Raw genomic sequence first — 15,314 nt, 5'->3', positions numbered from 1 at the left:
ATAAATAAATAAACAAAAAAATCGTAAAATAATACAAATTAAATGTAACCTGCTACAGTTATAAATTAGTGAAATAAACAACTGTGCAAGCAATGCAAATTAATTAACTCTAACAAAAATAGAAATTAATAATAATAAAAATATTATAAAAAAATTAATTTGCAAACTGTGGCACATAGCCTAATTAATTACTTTAAAAATCACAAACTTGCAAATAAATGAATAAAATGCAAAAAACGAATAATGTAAATAAATGAATAATCATAATAAATAAATACAAATAAAGAAATTCAATCGAATGCAAATAAATAATTAAATGAATAAATATATCATCTCTGCCAATAAATAAATAAATCAGCAAGAATTCAAATAAAATAATTTAATTAATAAATAAATAAACAAGTAAAATGTATTAAAATAAATAAAAATAATAAATAATTAAATTAAACTGTGCTGCAATTGATTGAAATAAATGAATGAATAAAATAAACAAATGTGCAAACTTGCAAATAAATTAATTTACTCTGACAAAAAAAGAAACCTTTTAAAAATAAATAAAAATGAGCAAAATCTGCTTAAAAAATAAACAAATATGTAAGCATGGAAATAAATAAATGTATTAACTCTGACAAAAAAAAAGAAAGCTAAATGAATAAAAACAAAATAAAAATGAGCATAATCTGCTTAAAAAAAAACAAACAAACATGTAAGCATGGAAATAAATCAAAACGCAATTTTTATACATTTTGTAACATTTTAAATCTTGATTGTAAATATATATGATTAGATTTAAAGTGCACGTTTTCTTTTCTTTTAAAATAGCTCTCAGTCTTGTCAATGCTGTGCGCGTCCTCCTCCAGCAGACACCGCTGTGTGCGCGCTCTGAGCCGGAAGCGGAAGCAGCCTCTGCATCAGCAGCAGTGATGATGGCGTTGAGGGCTTCAGTTTTCAGATGGGTTTCAGAGGACATAAGCAGCACACACTACCTGACCAGCAGGTAACAAACAGTCCCCTGACCTCGCGTTTATTTACTGAGCGCCTCACGTCACTCACAGCAGCTCCAGTGGCTTTAATTTAATTCATCAAAGCTTCTGCTTAAAGTGTTCAAACGGATAAATGTTGTTAGAGACATAACGATAATGATCAACTGTTTCGATTATAAACCCGTCTTTAGTTCTGTTCAAAACCTTTATAGATGTAGACATTATTTACGGAGAGCTAGAAATAAGAATGGACCTTATGATTTGTAATAAATAAAAACGTTTGCATGCTTGTTAACAATCACCTGTCGCACGATTTTTATTTATAGGCTTTTGGGTGCACTTGGCCACGCCCCCTTTCTAAACGAGCCAGTTATAGCTAACCAAAGTGTAAAGTATTTTTTTTTTGAATAATTATTGTCCTAGAGAGTCACGAGAATTGTACAGCAGTGTTTTTTTGTTTTGTTTGTGTTTTTAATTAAACATAAAAAAATGGTTTCATCCCACATTATTATTATATTATAATATAATACATTACATCTTATATCGTACATTGAATTATCCAGTCAAATCAACTCCCTCCCACATTATATTATATAAAATAAATGCTTTAAATATATTGTTTATAAGTTCTCTTTAAGTCAATTTTATCAAACAAGTCTTTAAATATTAAGATAACATTTTTGAGTGACTGTTTTTATTTTTTCCTCATCCCATCCTTTTGAAAATCGATATGAATGCAATATTTTATCATTGTTTTGCTCCAAATAGATTCACTCTACAGACGCAGCAGAGGTCTGGCTTTCGCAAAGTAGCAAAGAGGGAGGAGCCAAAGAAGGGTGTGCCAGAAGAGGCGGAGCAAAATGAAATCCTCCACAAAAAGGGCGTGGCTCCTGCTCCAGACCCGCCCACCCCTCACATACCCACCAGGTCATTTGGCAGACTGGTCAAACCATTGGTCTTCACTATAGGGGTAGGTCAATTTTACTGACACATGGTGTGCCTCATTCATGAAATGTCATTATACTTAAACTGGTATTTCAGTAGGACCATTAAAATATCGTTATTAAAAGAACAAGGTCCAATATTTGTGTGATCTTTCAGAATATCGTAGTAACTCCAGCTCAGTTTACAGGTTGTTCGTTCGGCGGAGCGGCGATATGGCAATACGAAAGTCTAAAATCTAGAGTACAGGGTTACTTCGATGATGTTAAAGCAGATTGGTTGGAGAAGAAACGGCCTCAGAAACAAGGCGATTTGGGCAAGCAGGTGTGTGTCCGTTTAACTGACGTTTCTGTTTTTCGATTGGAGATTAATAGATGTATGTTGTTCTGCAGGTGAGCCAGTGGTGGAACAGTTTAAGTGATGGACAGAAAACAGTCACAGGTCAGTCTGAATGACACAAGCATTCGTATCACACAGATGAGCAGTATAGATTAAGGAGACAATGTATTTAATGTAGTTTTATTAAATAAACAGATGCTGTCCATCTGTCTCTCTGTGCACTGTTCCCTCTGAACAAATCTCTGTCTTTGCCAGGCATCATTGCAGCGAACGCGTTGGTGTTTTGTTGTTGGAGAGTTCCTTCTCTGCAGCGCACCATGCTCAAGTACTTCACATCTGACCCCTCCTCCAGTGAGTCAACTCATCTGTTTGGCTTTCATAATATGCTGCATTTGAATAAAAAATTTCTTTCAGGCTCAGTCTTGTTTACATCGCCTCAAAATTTTATGAATTAGGATTATACACTTAATTGTACAGTCTAGTATGTTTTCAGTCTTCTTTGGTGTTAAAAATATTCTTAAATTAATAATAAAGAATTAAAAGAAACTGTATATATAATAATTTGTATTATGCTTTAATTTCTGGTACAGTAAACATGCACAAGATTCCTCGTAGCATAATTGTTCCTTTTAGCAACCGCAAACAAGGGATATTATCATTAAACCTAAAACAAATTTAAAAAAAAAATAGCTAATGGAAAGTGAAGCTGAAATAAAATATAAATATTAGACGTAAAAACTATAAACAATGAAAATCTTGCCTTGGCAACTAACTGAAATATTTTTTAATTTAAGCATTAAAATTAATAACTGGAAATAACTTTAAATAGAAATAAAATTAAATATAAATGTAAAACATAACTAATAAAAATTACAAATGCACATAACAAAATTACTTAAAATTTAAAAATAAAAAGCTTATTAAAAACTTTAATAAATACAGTAATAGTATATAAATAGTACAAGGTTTTGATGACAAAGTCAAAGTTTTGGTGGCATCATCATGACAGTTTCTGATCTAGTTTATGCAGTAATTTAATCTGGATTGCGATCTAGTTTATGCAGTAATTTAATCTGGATTGCGATCTAGTTTATGCAGTAATTTAATCTGGATTTCGATCTAGTTTATGCAGTAATTTAATCTGGATTCTGATCTTGTTTTTGCTGTAATTTAATCTAGATTCTGATCTAGTTTATGTAGTAATTTAATCTAGATTCTGATCTAGTTTATGCAGTAATTTAATCTGGATTGCGATCTAGTTTATGCAGTAATTTAATCTGGATTGCGATCTAGTTTATGCAGTAATTTAATCTGGATTCTGATCTAGTTTATGCAGTAATTTAATCTGGATTCTTATCTTGTTTTTGCTGTAATTTAATCTAGATTCTGATCTAGTTTATGCAGTAATTTAATCTGGATTCTGATCTAGTTTATGCAGTAATTTAGTCTGGATTCTGATCTAGTTTATGCAGTAATTTAATCTGGATTCTGATCTTGTTTTTGCAGTAATTTAACCTGGATTCTGATCTTGTTTATGCAGTAATTTAATCTGGATTCTGATCTAGTTTATGCAGTAATTTAATCTAGATTCTGATCTAGTTTATGCAGTAATTTAATCTAGATTCTGATCTAGTTTATGCAGTAATTTAACCTGGATTCTGATCTTGTTTATGCAGTAATTTAACCTAGATTCTGATCTAGTTTATGCAGTAATTTAATCTGGATTCTGATCTAGTTTATGCAGTTATTTAATCTGGATTCTGATCTTGTTTATGCAGTAATCTAATCTAGATTCTGATCATTTAATCTGGATTCTGATCTTGTTTGTGCAGTAATTTAACCTGGATTCTGATCTAGTTTATGCAGTTATTTAACCTGGATTCTGATCTTGTTTATGCAATAATTTAATCTGGATTGTGATCTTGTTTATGCAGTTATTTAATCTGGATTGCGATCTAGTTTATGCAGTAATTTAACCTGGATTCTGATCTAGTTTATGCAGTTATTTAACTTGGATTCTGATCTTGTTTATGCAATAATTTAATCTGGATTGTGATCTTGTTTATGCAGTTATTTAATCTGGATTGCGATCTAGTTTATGCAGTAATTTAATCTGGATTCTAAACTTGTTTATGCAGTAATCTAATCTAGATTCTGATCATTTAATCTGGATTCTGATCTTGTTCATGCAGTAATTTAACCTGGATTGTGATCTGGTTTATGCAGTAATTTAATCTGGATTCTAAACTTGTTTATGTGGTAATTTAATCTGGATTCTAAACTTGTTTATGTAGTAATTTAATCTGGATTCTGATCTTGTTCATGCAGTAATTTAATCTGGATTCTGATCTTGTTCATGCAGTAATTTAACCTGGATTGTGATCTAGTTTATGCAGTAATTTAATCTGGATTCTGATCTTGTTTTTGCAGTAATTTAATCTGGATTCTGATCTTGTTCATGCAGTAATATAACCTGGATTGTGATCTAGTTTATGCAGTTATTTAACCTGGATTCTGATCTTGTTTATGCAATAATTTAATCTGGATTGTGATCTTGTTTATGCAGTAATTTAATCTGGATTGCGATCTAGTTTATGCAGTAATTTAATCTGGATTCTAAACTTGTTTATGCAGTAATCTAATCTAGATTCTGATAATTTAATCTGGATTGTGATCTTGTTCATGCAGTAATTTAACCTGGATTGTGATCTTGTTCATGCAGTAATTTAATCTGGATTCTGATCTTGTTCATGCAGTAATTTAATCTGGATTGTGATCTAGTTTATGCAGTAATTTAATCTGGATTCTGATCTTGTTTTTGCAGTATTTTAATCTAGATTCTGATCTAGTTTATGCAGTAATTTAATCTGCACTGTGATCTGGTTTATGTAGTAATTTAATCTAGATTCTGATCTATTTTATGCAGTAATTTAATCTGGACTGTTATCTGGTTTCAGAGGCGCTGTGTTGGCCCATGCTGCTGTCCACGTTCAGTCACTATTCTCTCTTTCACATGGCGGCCAACATGTACGTGCTCTGGAGTTTCTCTTCGAGCATCGTCAACTTGATGGGCAAAGAGCAGTTCATGGCGCTCTACCTCTCCGCAGGTCTCTATCTATTTTTCAGTTTTCAGATTTAGTTTTCAGATTTCCAAAACCATCCTACTTCCTATAAATTCATCAATGTTATAGGATTTCATCTTTCTGTGCCCTTGTTCTCAGGTGTGATTTCTACGTTTGTCAGTTATATGAGTAAAACGGCGATGGGTCGGTTTGGTCCATCACTGGGGGCAGTGAGTGTGTTTTCAGATTAAACATTTCAGGTTTTCATCAGTGTTCATGTGAGTGTCTTAACCAGATTGTTGCGTTGTCAGTCAGGGGCCATTATGACTGTCCTAGCAGCTGTTTGCACCAAAATGCCTGAAGCCAAGCTGGCCATCATCTTCCTCCCCATGTACACCTTCACCGCCGGAAACGTGAGTGTGTGTGTGTGTGTGTGTAAGAGAGAGTTTCTGTTTAGCAATTATGGCCACATTCTCATGATCTTCTCCTGCCAATAGGCTCTTAAGGCCATCGTTGCCTTGGATACCACAGGCTTGATTCTGGGATGGCGTTTTTTCGATCACGCAGCTCATTTAGGAGGAGCTTTATTCGGCATGTGAGTAACACTCTGCTTTCACTTACATTTACATCTGTCTAGCTGAAAGGAGAAAGTATAGTTATTGATAACTAGAACTATTAAATATGTTTTTTGTTAAACTAATTAAAGAGAAAATGAAATAAAATATTAATGTTAGATGAAAAACCTAAAAAAAAACTGAAGTGAAAATTAGATACGTTGCCTTTGCAACTAACTAAAGAAAAGTTTAAGAAGTAGTAAACTCACTAAAACGTAATTTTCTTTTTTAAGTTGAATAGAAATATTGAAAAACAAACAAAAAAATAATAATAAAAATGGCAAGTAATTTGATCAAATTTTTAGTTTTTCTGTTTTAGTAATCATGTTGTGTTTTTATCCTTTTTTTTAATGTGTATATAGTCTTAATTAAATGTAATCGTTATTTTTAGTTTATTCTGTTTAGTACTTAAAGCTTCGCTTAAAAAAAGAGACATGTTGCCTTGGCAAGTCGCTGAAATAAAATAAGTTCAATTATATTTTATTTCAGTTTAAATTTATTCTGTTGTAGTTAACTACAATGTATATTTTTATGGTATTAGTTTAAGTTAAATATAATAAATCGCTCAGGGACCCTTGCCTTGAAATGGGCTGTATTTGAGATTCATTTTCAACAGTAAGTGTGATTGTAATGTGTCTCGGTTGACCTCTGAATGGATCTTATTCCAGCTGTAAACATGCAAAGACAAGCATGTTCATTCACTGTGCTTAATGTGTCAAAAGTTCTCTCTCTCTCTTCCTCTAGCTGGTACATAATTTACGGTCACGAGCTCGTTTGGAAGAACAGAGAGCCGCTGGTGAAGTTGTGGCATGACTTCAGAACAAGAGGACGGGGCGCTGGTGGCAACAGCTCGAAATAGAACCATGCATTATGGGTAGACGCTGAGCAGGTGACATGGAGAACAAAAACAAGATTGAGAAATGGATGCGGACACAGACACAGGATTGCATTGATTATTTTGTGAGAGAGGCACAGAGTGAGGTCTGTTTCAGTCACAGGGATTAATGCTAGTACAGCTGTGATGTCATTAGGCCCCGCCTCCTATTTTAAATTTGAGTCCAAGTAGCTCCGCCCTCTTTGCTAAGAAATGCATATGTATCTAAAGGGGCGGAGCTTCATCATACAGCTTTGAGGTCGCTTTACGTCTCAATAACATTTGACACAATGTACAGAAACTTAAATGTTGAATAAAATAATTTAAAATCTGTTGTTAGAAATGATCAGGTGTCAGCTTTTGTTTTATTTGCTATAATTGTGTGTAATATGTTTTGCTTACATTGTTTCTTTTCTAAGTTTCAGATGAGACTTTGGTCCTTGTTGATGTGAATGATTAACCATGTTTCTCTAAAACACACACACACACACACACACACCTGTGCCATATTTTTTCATATATTTATACTCTTGAACAATGTGTCTGTTTTTAACTTCCTCGTGTTTTAATGAAGTCACTGTATCGCTCGTCTCTTCCTGTTTCCCAGTTATCACTCGTTTACTTCCATCGCATCATTCTGAGTCACATACACCACTCGGTTTTTGTCTACTGGTTTTTCTTTAATTAATTACACCGTTTGAGTTTCATGAAGAAATATCCAGATCATACTTTTCCCCAAAACACACAAGAAATCAATATATTTAGCAAAAATAAAGTGAAGCTCAATGTTAGTATATTAGACTTTTGTTGACAAACTGGCTTTTCTGTAGTAAAAAAGGTTTGATTAAAAGTTCAAAAGTTTGTGTTCAGTACGATTTTCATTTTTCCTGTGAAAGAAATTAATACTTTTCAACAAGGATACATTCAATTTATAAACAAAAGTGACTGCAATGACATTTGTTACAAAAATGTTTCAAATAAATGCTATTCTTTAAAAATTTAAATGCTGTTAATAATCATAAAAATCTGGTTTCCACAAAAAATAACTGTTTTCAATATTGATAATAATCAGAAATGTTTCTTGAGCAGCAAATCATCACATTTTCATGATTTCTGAAGATCATGTGACACTGAAGACTGGAGGAATGATGCTGAAAATACAGCTGTGCATCACAGGAATAAATTCAATTTTAACATCTATTCTTACAGAAAACACTTATATTAAATTAAAATAATATTTCATTTTTTTCAATTTTGGTTTCAGTCATCAGCAGAAGAGACTTCTTTCAAAAACACCCCAAACTTTTGAAAACGAATATACTTTCTTAATGCATTTTTAAATACTTGAGTGGAATAAAGTCTGACTTTGTGTTTGTTCACGGTTGATAATGCTGTAATCCGTGTCCTGTGAAGTGTGTGAAACACACTCTGAATCAAGTCTCATCTGGAAAGAAGGCCATCTGTCCATTTCTCTCTCTCTCTCTCTCTCTCTTTGTCCCCTTTTTCTGTTTAGAAGAGGGTTTGATTTTTCAGGGTTATTGACCTCAAGCCAATGTTAACACAGTGACACTCACCCGTCTTTCAAATAGACTGAAAACCGTGTTCGCAAGTCACAATTTCAGAGGAAACTTCTAATTATTCTTCATTATTAGGTCATAATTCACTGGGAGCCACAGAGGTGCGTATAATATCAATTTCCCTCAATAGAATGATCAGTAGAAGTTTATGAATGTACTTTAGGTTTAATCTGAAGTCAAACTGAATTATGCTGAAGCAGTTCGTGTTAACTTCCCAATATGTTTTTAGTTCTCACATCTTCTGTGTTCTAGTTAAATAGTAAAGTAAACTAAGGTAATCTTCAAATCATAAAAATCCTTTGTTATTTGAAATAACATTTTAAAAACTGATTTTATTTCAGCCAGTTGCAAGGCAATATTTCTCATTTTCATTTAGTTTAACCTGATTTAATAACTAAAACCGCAATAAAAATGGATAGAAAAACTATTTAAAAAAAAGACAAAATCACAAGAAGTTTACTGAAAATTAAAACAAACGTAACATTTAATTTGAAATCTGAATAAAAATCTCAGTGATATTATAAAATATTCGTTATTATGAGTGAGGATGTTAAATGTTTTTTCATACATTTTATTAGATAGATTAATTAATAAATTTATTTATTTCACAAGAGTTTAAAGTCCAATGTTTGATGAATCAGGAATAGAACACGTGTGCACTCTAGAAATGCTTAAATGATCTTTAATTATATTAATAGTTGCATTTAGAATCACATCTGCCTGAAGAGCCTAGTTTTTTGCAAGAGTTTATGGTTCTGTATTGAACTTAGAAGGGTATTAAAACACTGGATGTTATTTTTGAGAAAGTGTGTTAACATGTCTATCAAATTTCTTGATATTTTACTCCTGATGAAGGCAATACACTACAGTTTATGCAAAAGCACTGCATGCACCAACATACACCATACTTAGAAGTTTTATTCATATCTATATTCTGAAGGTTTTTATAGAGGGGTTTGTTCATAAATTATTCATACTGATTTTATATCATTTCATTCCTTAAATATTATTATTTTTTTCTGTCCGTTGACAGTATATTCTGAAATTCAATAAACCTCTAACTCTGATATATCAACAAAATCACAATCATTTTAAACCTGGCTTTATCCAATGAATATATTTGTTTTCAAGAAACATATGCAAAAATAAATAAATAATATATATATATATATATATATATATTTTTTTTTTTTTTTTTTTTTTTTTTAATGCATATAATTTATGGTTGTCAACAATTCAATATTTCAAAATGTTTTGTGTTATGTTGTCCATTGTTGATAGTTTTCATAAGCTGTGAAAGGAACATTTTTAAGGGCTCAACACAACAGCTTTTATGATGCAGAAGCCACTTTAGTCTTTGATTCTGAATATATATTATTCTGCTTGTTTTGTTATTTATTTCAGAAATCCTTGTGATATACAATATTCAGTTTGTGCTGGTCTGACTTAATCAAAATAGTGTTTAAAAATTACTTTCTGTTTAAGTCAGTTTTGTGTTTGTATAGACCATAACGTATAAAAGAGCATTAATGGGAACATTAAAGAACGTTCTGTTAAAAAAGTAACCAAAAAGTTACTTTTAACAGTAATGCATTACTTTTTGGTGTAAGTAATCAAAAGAGTAACTGAGTTACTTTTTGAATGAGGTAACTAGTAACTGTAACTAATTACTATTTCTTAGTAACTAGCACAACACTGATGATTTTCAGAGTCATCTTTTTCACACAGACGACAACTGAGGGACACCAATATCACAAAAAGTTTGAACACTGGGTCAGTTTTCCTTATTTGGTCTTCCGGGAAACATGTAACTCTAGCTTTTGAAGGGCAACACTAAATGAGCAGATATGATGTATGAACAAAATGAGAAAAATGTACACATCATCATCCTGTTCAAAAGTTTTCAACCCCTGGCTCTTAATGCATCAGGTTTCCTTCTGGAGCATCAGACAGTGACCTTTCTTATAAAAAAAACCGAGTTTGTCTGTGCATAAAGTTTGATAAATGTGTCTCTTCTCAGAATCCCTCGCTCAGGATGGCATCGATGGTGGTTCAGCTGATGGGAATGTTTCTGGGAATCGTCGGCTGGTGTTTGGAGTCCAGTTCCATCAACTCAGCCGTTTGGAGGAAAGCCAGTCATGGAGAGGCTGTGGTGACGGCCAGCTTTCGCTTTGAAGGCCTGTGGATGTCGTGTGCGTCTAACTCGCTCGGAGCCATTCACTGTCAGAGATTCAAAACCGTTCTGGGACTTCCAGGTGAGACATGCACCTTCGCTAGTGTTACGTCATAATGCATGTTGGTTTCAGTGATACAGTATCATCACGGTTTTACTGGATCTCTGAGGCTCAGTGCTGTGACAAAACGAGGTTATAAAAACTGATAAAACACTCACACACGCCTTTACTCTAGAATACAGTGGAGTTTTCTCCAGATGTGTTTTAAATGTACTCTTGGGGCAGAATTCAGAATTTAAGAATTGAATTATTTTCCATTTATGAGTTAAATTTGAATTGGACACAATCTACAACAAACTAAACTGAAATTTTAATTACAGGAACCGGATTTAAATTTAAAAAAGTGCATATATGTTAGCTAAAATGAAAACCATTTTCATTCATTAAATTAAAGTTGAAATAAATAATGGTGACATAACTGAAATACACAAGTTTAAGTTAAAGTATTAAAATAATAAAACTGAAATATTATAAATAAATGTATTTAAAAAAAAACGAAAAAATTATAAAACCAATTTAACAAAATTGCTAAAACTTAAACTAAAGTTAAAATGAAAATATTAAATATAAAAATAAAAAATTATTCAAAATATTAATGGATACTATAATCAGGATTTTAGTTCATCAAAACTAAACAATACAATTTTTTTTACAATTATTCGAGCAAAGCAACAATTCTCATTTTTTCTTCAAATAACTCAAATTAAAAACAATATAGACATATTTTCCAAAAATAATAAAAACAAAGCAAAATTACTAAACTGTAACAAAATTCAAAAGCTAGGATGGTATATCAGTGATACTAAAATAACAATAGTATATAGGCTAAATAATACATCTTAAGACTTCTCAATCTTTCAGACAAGGCTTTGTTAAGCCATCATTCAAAGTTCATCACAGACTTATAAAACTTTTCTAGTTAAACATGACCCTTGTTTCATCTACTGTGCATTATTTATATAATGTGTTCATGCAAAGACAAATTATTGTTCATTTAGAATCAAATGGTCACTGATTATTTCGTTTGACCCTCCATTTCTTAAAGCAACACACACAGCGTGACCCCAGTTTGACCTCGTTAAAGGTCAAGGCCTTCTGTTACAGAGGTCACACTCAGACTTTTGTCTCTTAAGTCACATGACACTTCCAGTATTGACTTCCACGGTGTTATCTAGTAAAAGTCACATAGGAGGGAGCAGAGTTTATGGTTTTATGACTCTTGAATCTATAACACAGTCAAACACATCTCATCCGGGTCCGATGCTCGGTCTGTCTGCTGGAGGAGCTGTGGATTCAGAACAGGGTTTTCTTGGATATTGTGTGGATTTGAACCGGTGTTAGTCGATCATGTCGACTGGGGTTCAGCTGCTGGGGTTCTTGATGTGTTTGGGAGGCTGGCTGCTCTCCTTCGTGTCGTTGGTGAATGATTCGTGGCGCACGTCAACGTTTGCGGATCAGGTGATCACGTCTTTGTGGTACTATCAGAACCTGTGGCATTCGTGTGCTGAGGCAAGCACCGGCGTCACCAACTGCAAGAAGTTTGAGTCCTTGTTTTCTCTGGCTGGTAACACACACACACACCACACACACACACACACACACACACACACACACACACACACAGAGACACACACACACACACAACCACCTCACAAACACACCAACTATGGTCATGTGATTTGTCAATTTCGACATTGTTAAACAATTTTCAAAATAATTTAAAATGAAAAAAATATATTTAATATTCATTTTATTTACAAATATTACCCAGACATAAATACTTAATTTAAGTGAAGTTAATGCTTTTGATATCTACTGTAGTACTGCATCATACCATATTACTTGAACTTATATCATTTATTAGTTTTGGGTCAGATTTTTAATCTTTTTGAAAATTATTGATTAAAAATACAGTAAAAATTGTGAAATATTATTTCAATATTAAAAAAAATGTTTTCTGTGTGAATCTCTGTTAAAGTGTAATTTATTTCTGTGATGTGCAGCTGTATTTTCTTTCCTGGTTATTATTTATTCTGATTATTATTTCACTTTTCACTTTCACTTTCATTATTATCAATGTTGAAAACAGTTGTGCTGTTCGTTCACAGATTAATAGAAATGTCAAAAGAACAGCGTTTATTTGAATTTGAAATCTTTTATAACATTATAAATGCCTTTACTGTCACTTTTGATCAATTTAATGCATCCTTGCTGATTTAAAATATTAATTTCTGAGCCCAAACTTTTGAACTGTCATGCTTTGTAAATCAAAGAAAAATTTAAGGACTTTTTTTTATAATTTGTGTATAATTATTTATATTTTGCATAATAATAATAATAATAATAAGTCTGTTTTGTCATAATTTTCAACCAATTTAAAACAATAACTTATAAATTATTACCTGAATAATTGAAAGGTGGTACAACAAACACTATAATGACATTTTATGTTTTTTTAACATAATTAATTTAAATGAAAAAAAGCAATGTTGGAATTAAAGTAATCATAATGGTCTCAAGAACAGGCTTCATTTTCATGCAAAATATAATTAATTATAAATTATATTTTTTCTTTTGCTTTTGGGGTGAAATATGACCTGGATTTAATAGTATGGTACTTTGTTATTTAAACTCTCAGAGAAGAAAAAAGGTACAAAAGGCTAAAAGGTACATTTTTGTATAATTTATCTCTAAATGGTACATATTTGTATCTTAATGATATTATCTAGAACAGTAACCTTTTTTCTGAGAGAACTGTGATATTTCCCTTAAATGGTAATGTTCAAATATGACATTTTGGATACTTACTGTTGTACATGCACCTATTTGTAAAGATATATGAAGCTTGTAGGCTGTGTTTATGATGTGATGGTTGAGTATGTGTTGTGTGTGTTGTAGGATACATCCAGGCCTGTCGGGCTCTGATGATAATCGCTCTCATTCTGGGTTTGCTGGCTGTTATTCTGGCCACGATGGGACTCAAGTGCACTAAACTGGGCAGCACATCTGAGGAGACGAAAGGGAAGATCAGCCTCACCGCAGGGATCATGTTCATCCTGTCAGGTCAGAGTAATAACACACACTCGGACTGAATGATCTAAACATATTCATCTTCACATCGGTCTGTTCTCTCTGTCAGGTGTGTGTGTTATGGTGGCCGTGTCGTGGTACGCCGCTCGAGTCGTTCAGGAGTTTAATGATCCTTTTTATGGAGGAACAAAGTAAGTAAAAGACTAACAAAAAACAAGATATTTTGTGAATTTCCTACCGTAAATATATCAAAACATAGTTTTTGATTAGTAATATGCATTGCTAAGAATTAATCTGGACAACTTTAAAGATGATTTTCTCAACATTTAGATTTTTTTGCACCCTAACAAACCATGCATCAATGGAAAGATGATTTATTCAGCTTACAGATGATGCATAAATCTCAATTTCGGGAAATTGACACTTAAGACTAGTTTTGTGCTCCAGGGTCAAAAATAATAAGGTTTTGATATTGAAGAGTTTATTGAATCTTAAGAAAAAATATTAAAAAAGAGTGTGTATTTCTGTGTTTTTTTGTTGAGTATCATATTTGATCCATCAGGCTTTTATGGCTCATATAGTCTGAGAATATGGAGGAAAAACAGCTCGGTTTTATTCAGAGACATGCATTTGGTGCAGACGCTGATCTTTATATGATGAAATTCTGCTGCTGGTGATGTAAATCAATCAGATCTTTATAACAGTAGAGCAGATACTGACATAAACTGATCTAAAGATCAGTCATGGCTCTATATCTCCAGTAATGAGATGAGATGTAAATGATCCGCACATATAACACAGTGATGGAGAGCTGAAGAAATAAACTCTCCTCAGAAGATGTGAGGAGGCTTGGAGGCTTGTGAAGATCATTCCTCCGCTGAGGAACAGTGAAAGTAAAGCTTCTGGAAACGAACGCTCCTCAAAAGATCCTGAGGATCAGATTTGAGACTCTAACACAGAAGGTTTCCGACACACTTTTGGTCATGGAGCATCTTGTAGTCTGATGTAAATGCCATTATACATGTGATGTTTGAGGTATGAACTGGGAGCCGGTCTGTATCTGGGATGGGCGGCAGCAGCTCTGGAAATATTAGGTGGAGCAATCCTCTGCACTTCCTTCAAGAGCTCAAGACCTGCACAAACACGGTAAGTCTCTACCTGTGTCCGAGACGGACAAGAACTCATCTGTGACAAACACGAGTCATGTCTTCTGTTATTCTCTCTGGTTCTCAGGAGTCACAATTATAACTACAGCGCTTCACAGCCGCAGAAGATCTACAGATCAGCCCCGTCTGAAAACAGCGTCTCCAAAGCTTACGTCTGAGTGTTTTCCTTTCCTTTTTTTGTACAATGACGTGTGTATTTTTATTGTACTTGCATTTTAGAAGTCAATGCATTGAGCTTATTTACATGACTTTGCATGATTCATCAGTGTTGATTTCATAAAAAGGGATTATTTCATAACATCAAAGTGTAAAATAACATTCTGAGCTTATATGAAAAGAGATTTTTGCATTTCAGATGAGAATTTCATTCAGCTTTTACTCAGTTCTTATGTGAAATACTCACTTAAGGAATATATAGTGAAATGAAACCAAAACCTTTGAAAAAATAAACTTTTGTTACATTAAATAAAATAAGCTTTCACTGAAATTAAAA

The 15,314-nt window shown here is 32.8% G+C and overlaps 2 protein-coding genes across 3 annotated transcripts; both read left to right on the top strand.

Annotated features, from left to right (window-relative positions):
• The first annotated feature begins 835 nt into the window (after positions 1-835).
• LOC132123358 (presenilin-associated rhomboid-like protein, mitochondrial) lies at positions 836-6,871 on the top strand. The gene is made up of 10 exons (XM_059533924.1): positions 836-997; positions 1,752-1,953; positions 2,109-2,249; positions 2,318-2,366; positions 2,520-2,615; positions 5,222-5,371; positions 5,486-5,556; positions 5,638-5,739; positions 5,824-5,921; positions 6,685-6,871. The coding sequence occupies exons 1-10, from the start codon at positions 924-926 to the stop codon at positions 6,797-6,799; spliced, it is 1,098 nt and encodes a 365-aa protein (XP_059389907.1). The 5' UTR covers positions 836-923; the 3' UTR covers positions 6,800-6,871.
• Positions 6,872-8,362: 1,491 nt separating this feature from the next.
• Positions 8,363-15,154, top strand: cldn15lb (claudin 15-like b). 2 transcript variants are annotated; one of them, XM_059533705.1, is made up of 6 exons: positions 8,363-8,492; positions 10,412-10,646; positions 13,524-13,688; positions 13,765-13,846; positions 14,691-14,801; positions 14,889-15,154. In XM_059533705.1, the coding sequence occupies exons 2-6, from the start codon at positions 10,427-10,429 to the stop codon at positions 14,977-14,979; spliced, it is 669 nt and encodes a 222-aa protein (XP_059389688.1). In that variant the 5' UTR covers positions 8,363-8,492; positions 10,412-10,426; the 3' UTR covers positions 14,980-15,154. The 2 variants fall into 2 exon arrangements, with proteins under 2 accessions (XP_059389688.1, XP_059389689.1); XM_059533706.1 differs by lacking the exons at positions 8,363-8,492; positions 10,412-10,646 and adding an exon at positions 11,865-12,189.
• The last annotated feature ends 160 nt before the right edge of the window (positions 15,155-15,314 follow it).

This window comes from Carassius carassius, chromosome 41 (assembly GCF_963082965.1).
Source record: "Carassius carassius chromosome 41, fCarCar2.1, whole genome shotgun sequence".
Classification (NCBI taxonomy): Eukaryota; Metazoa; Chordata; class Actinopteri; order Cypriniformes; family Cyprinidae; genus Carassius; species Carassius carassius.
Note: the sequence above shows the minus strand (reverse complement) of the source record. Positions and strands in the feature narration are given on the sequence as shown.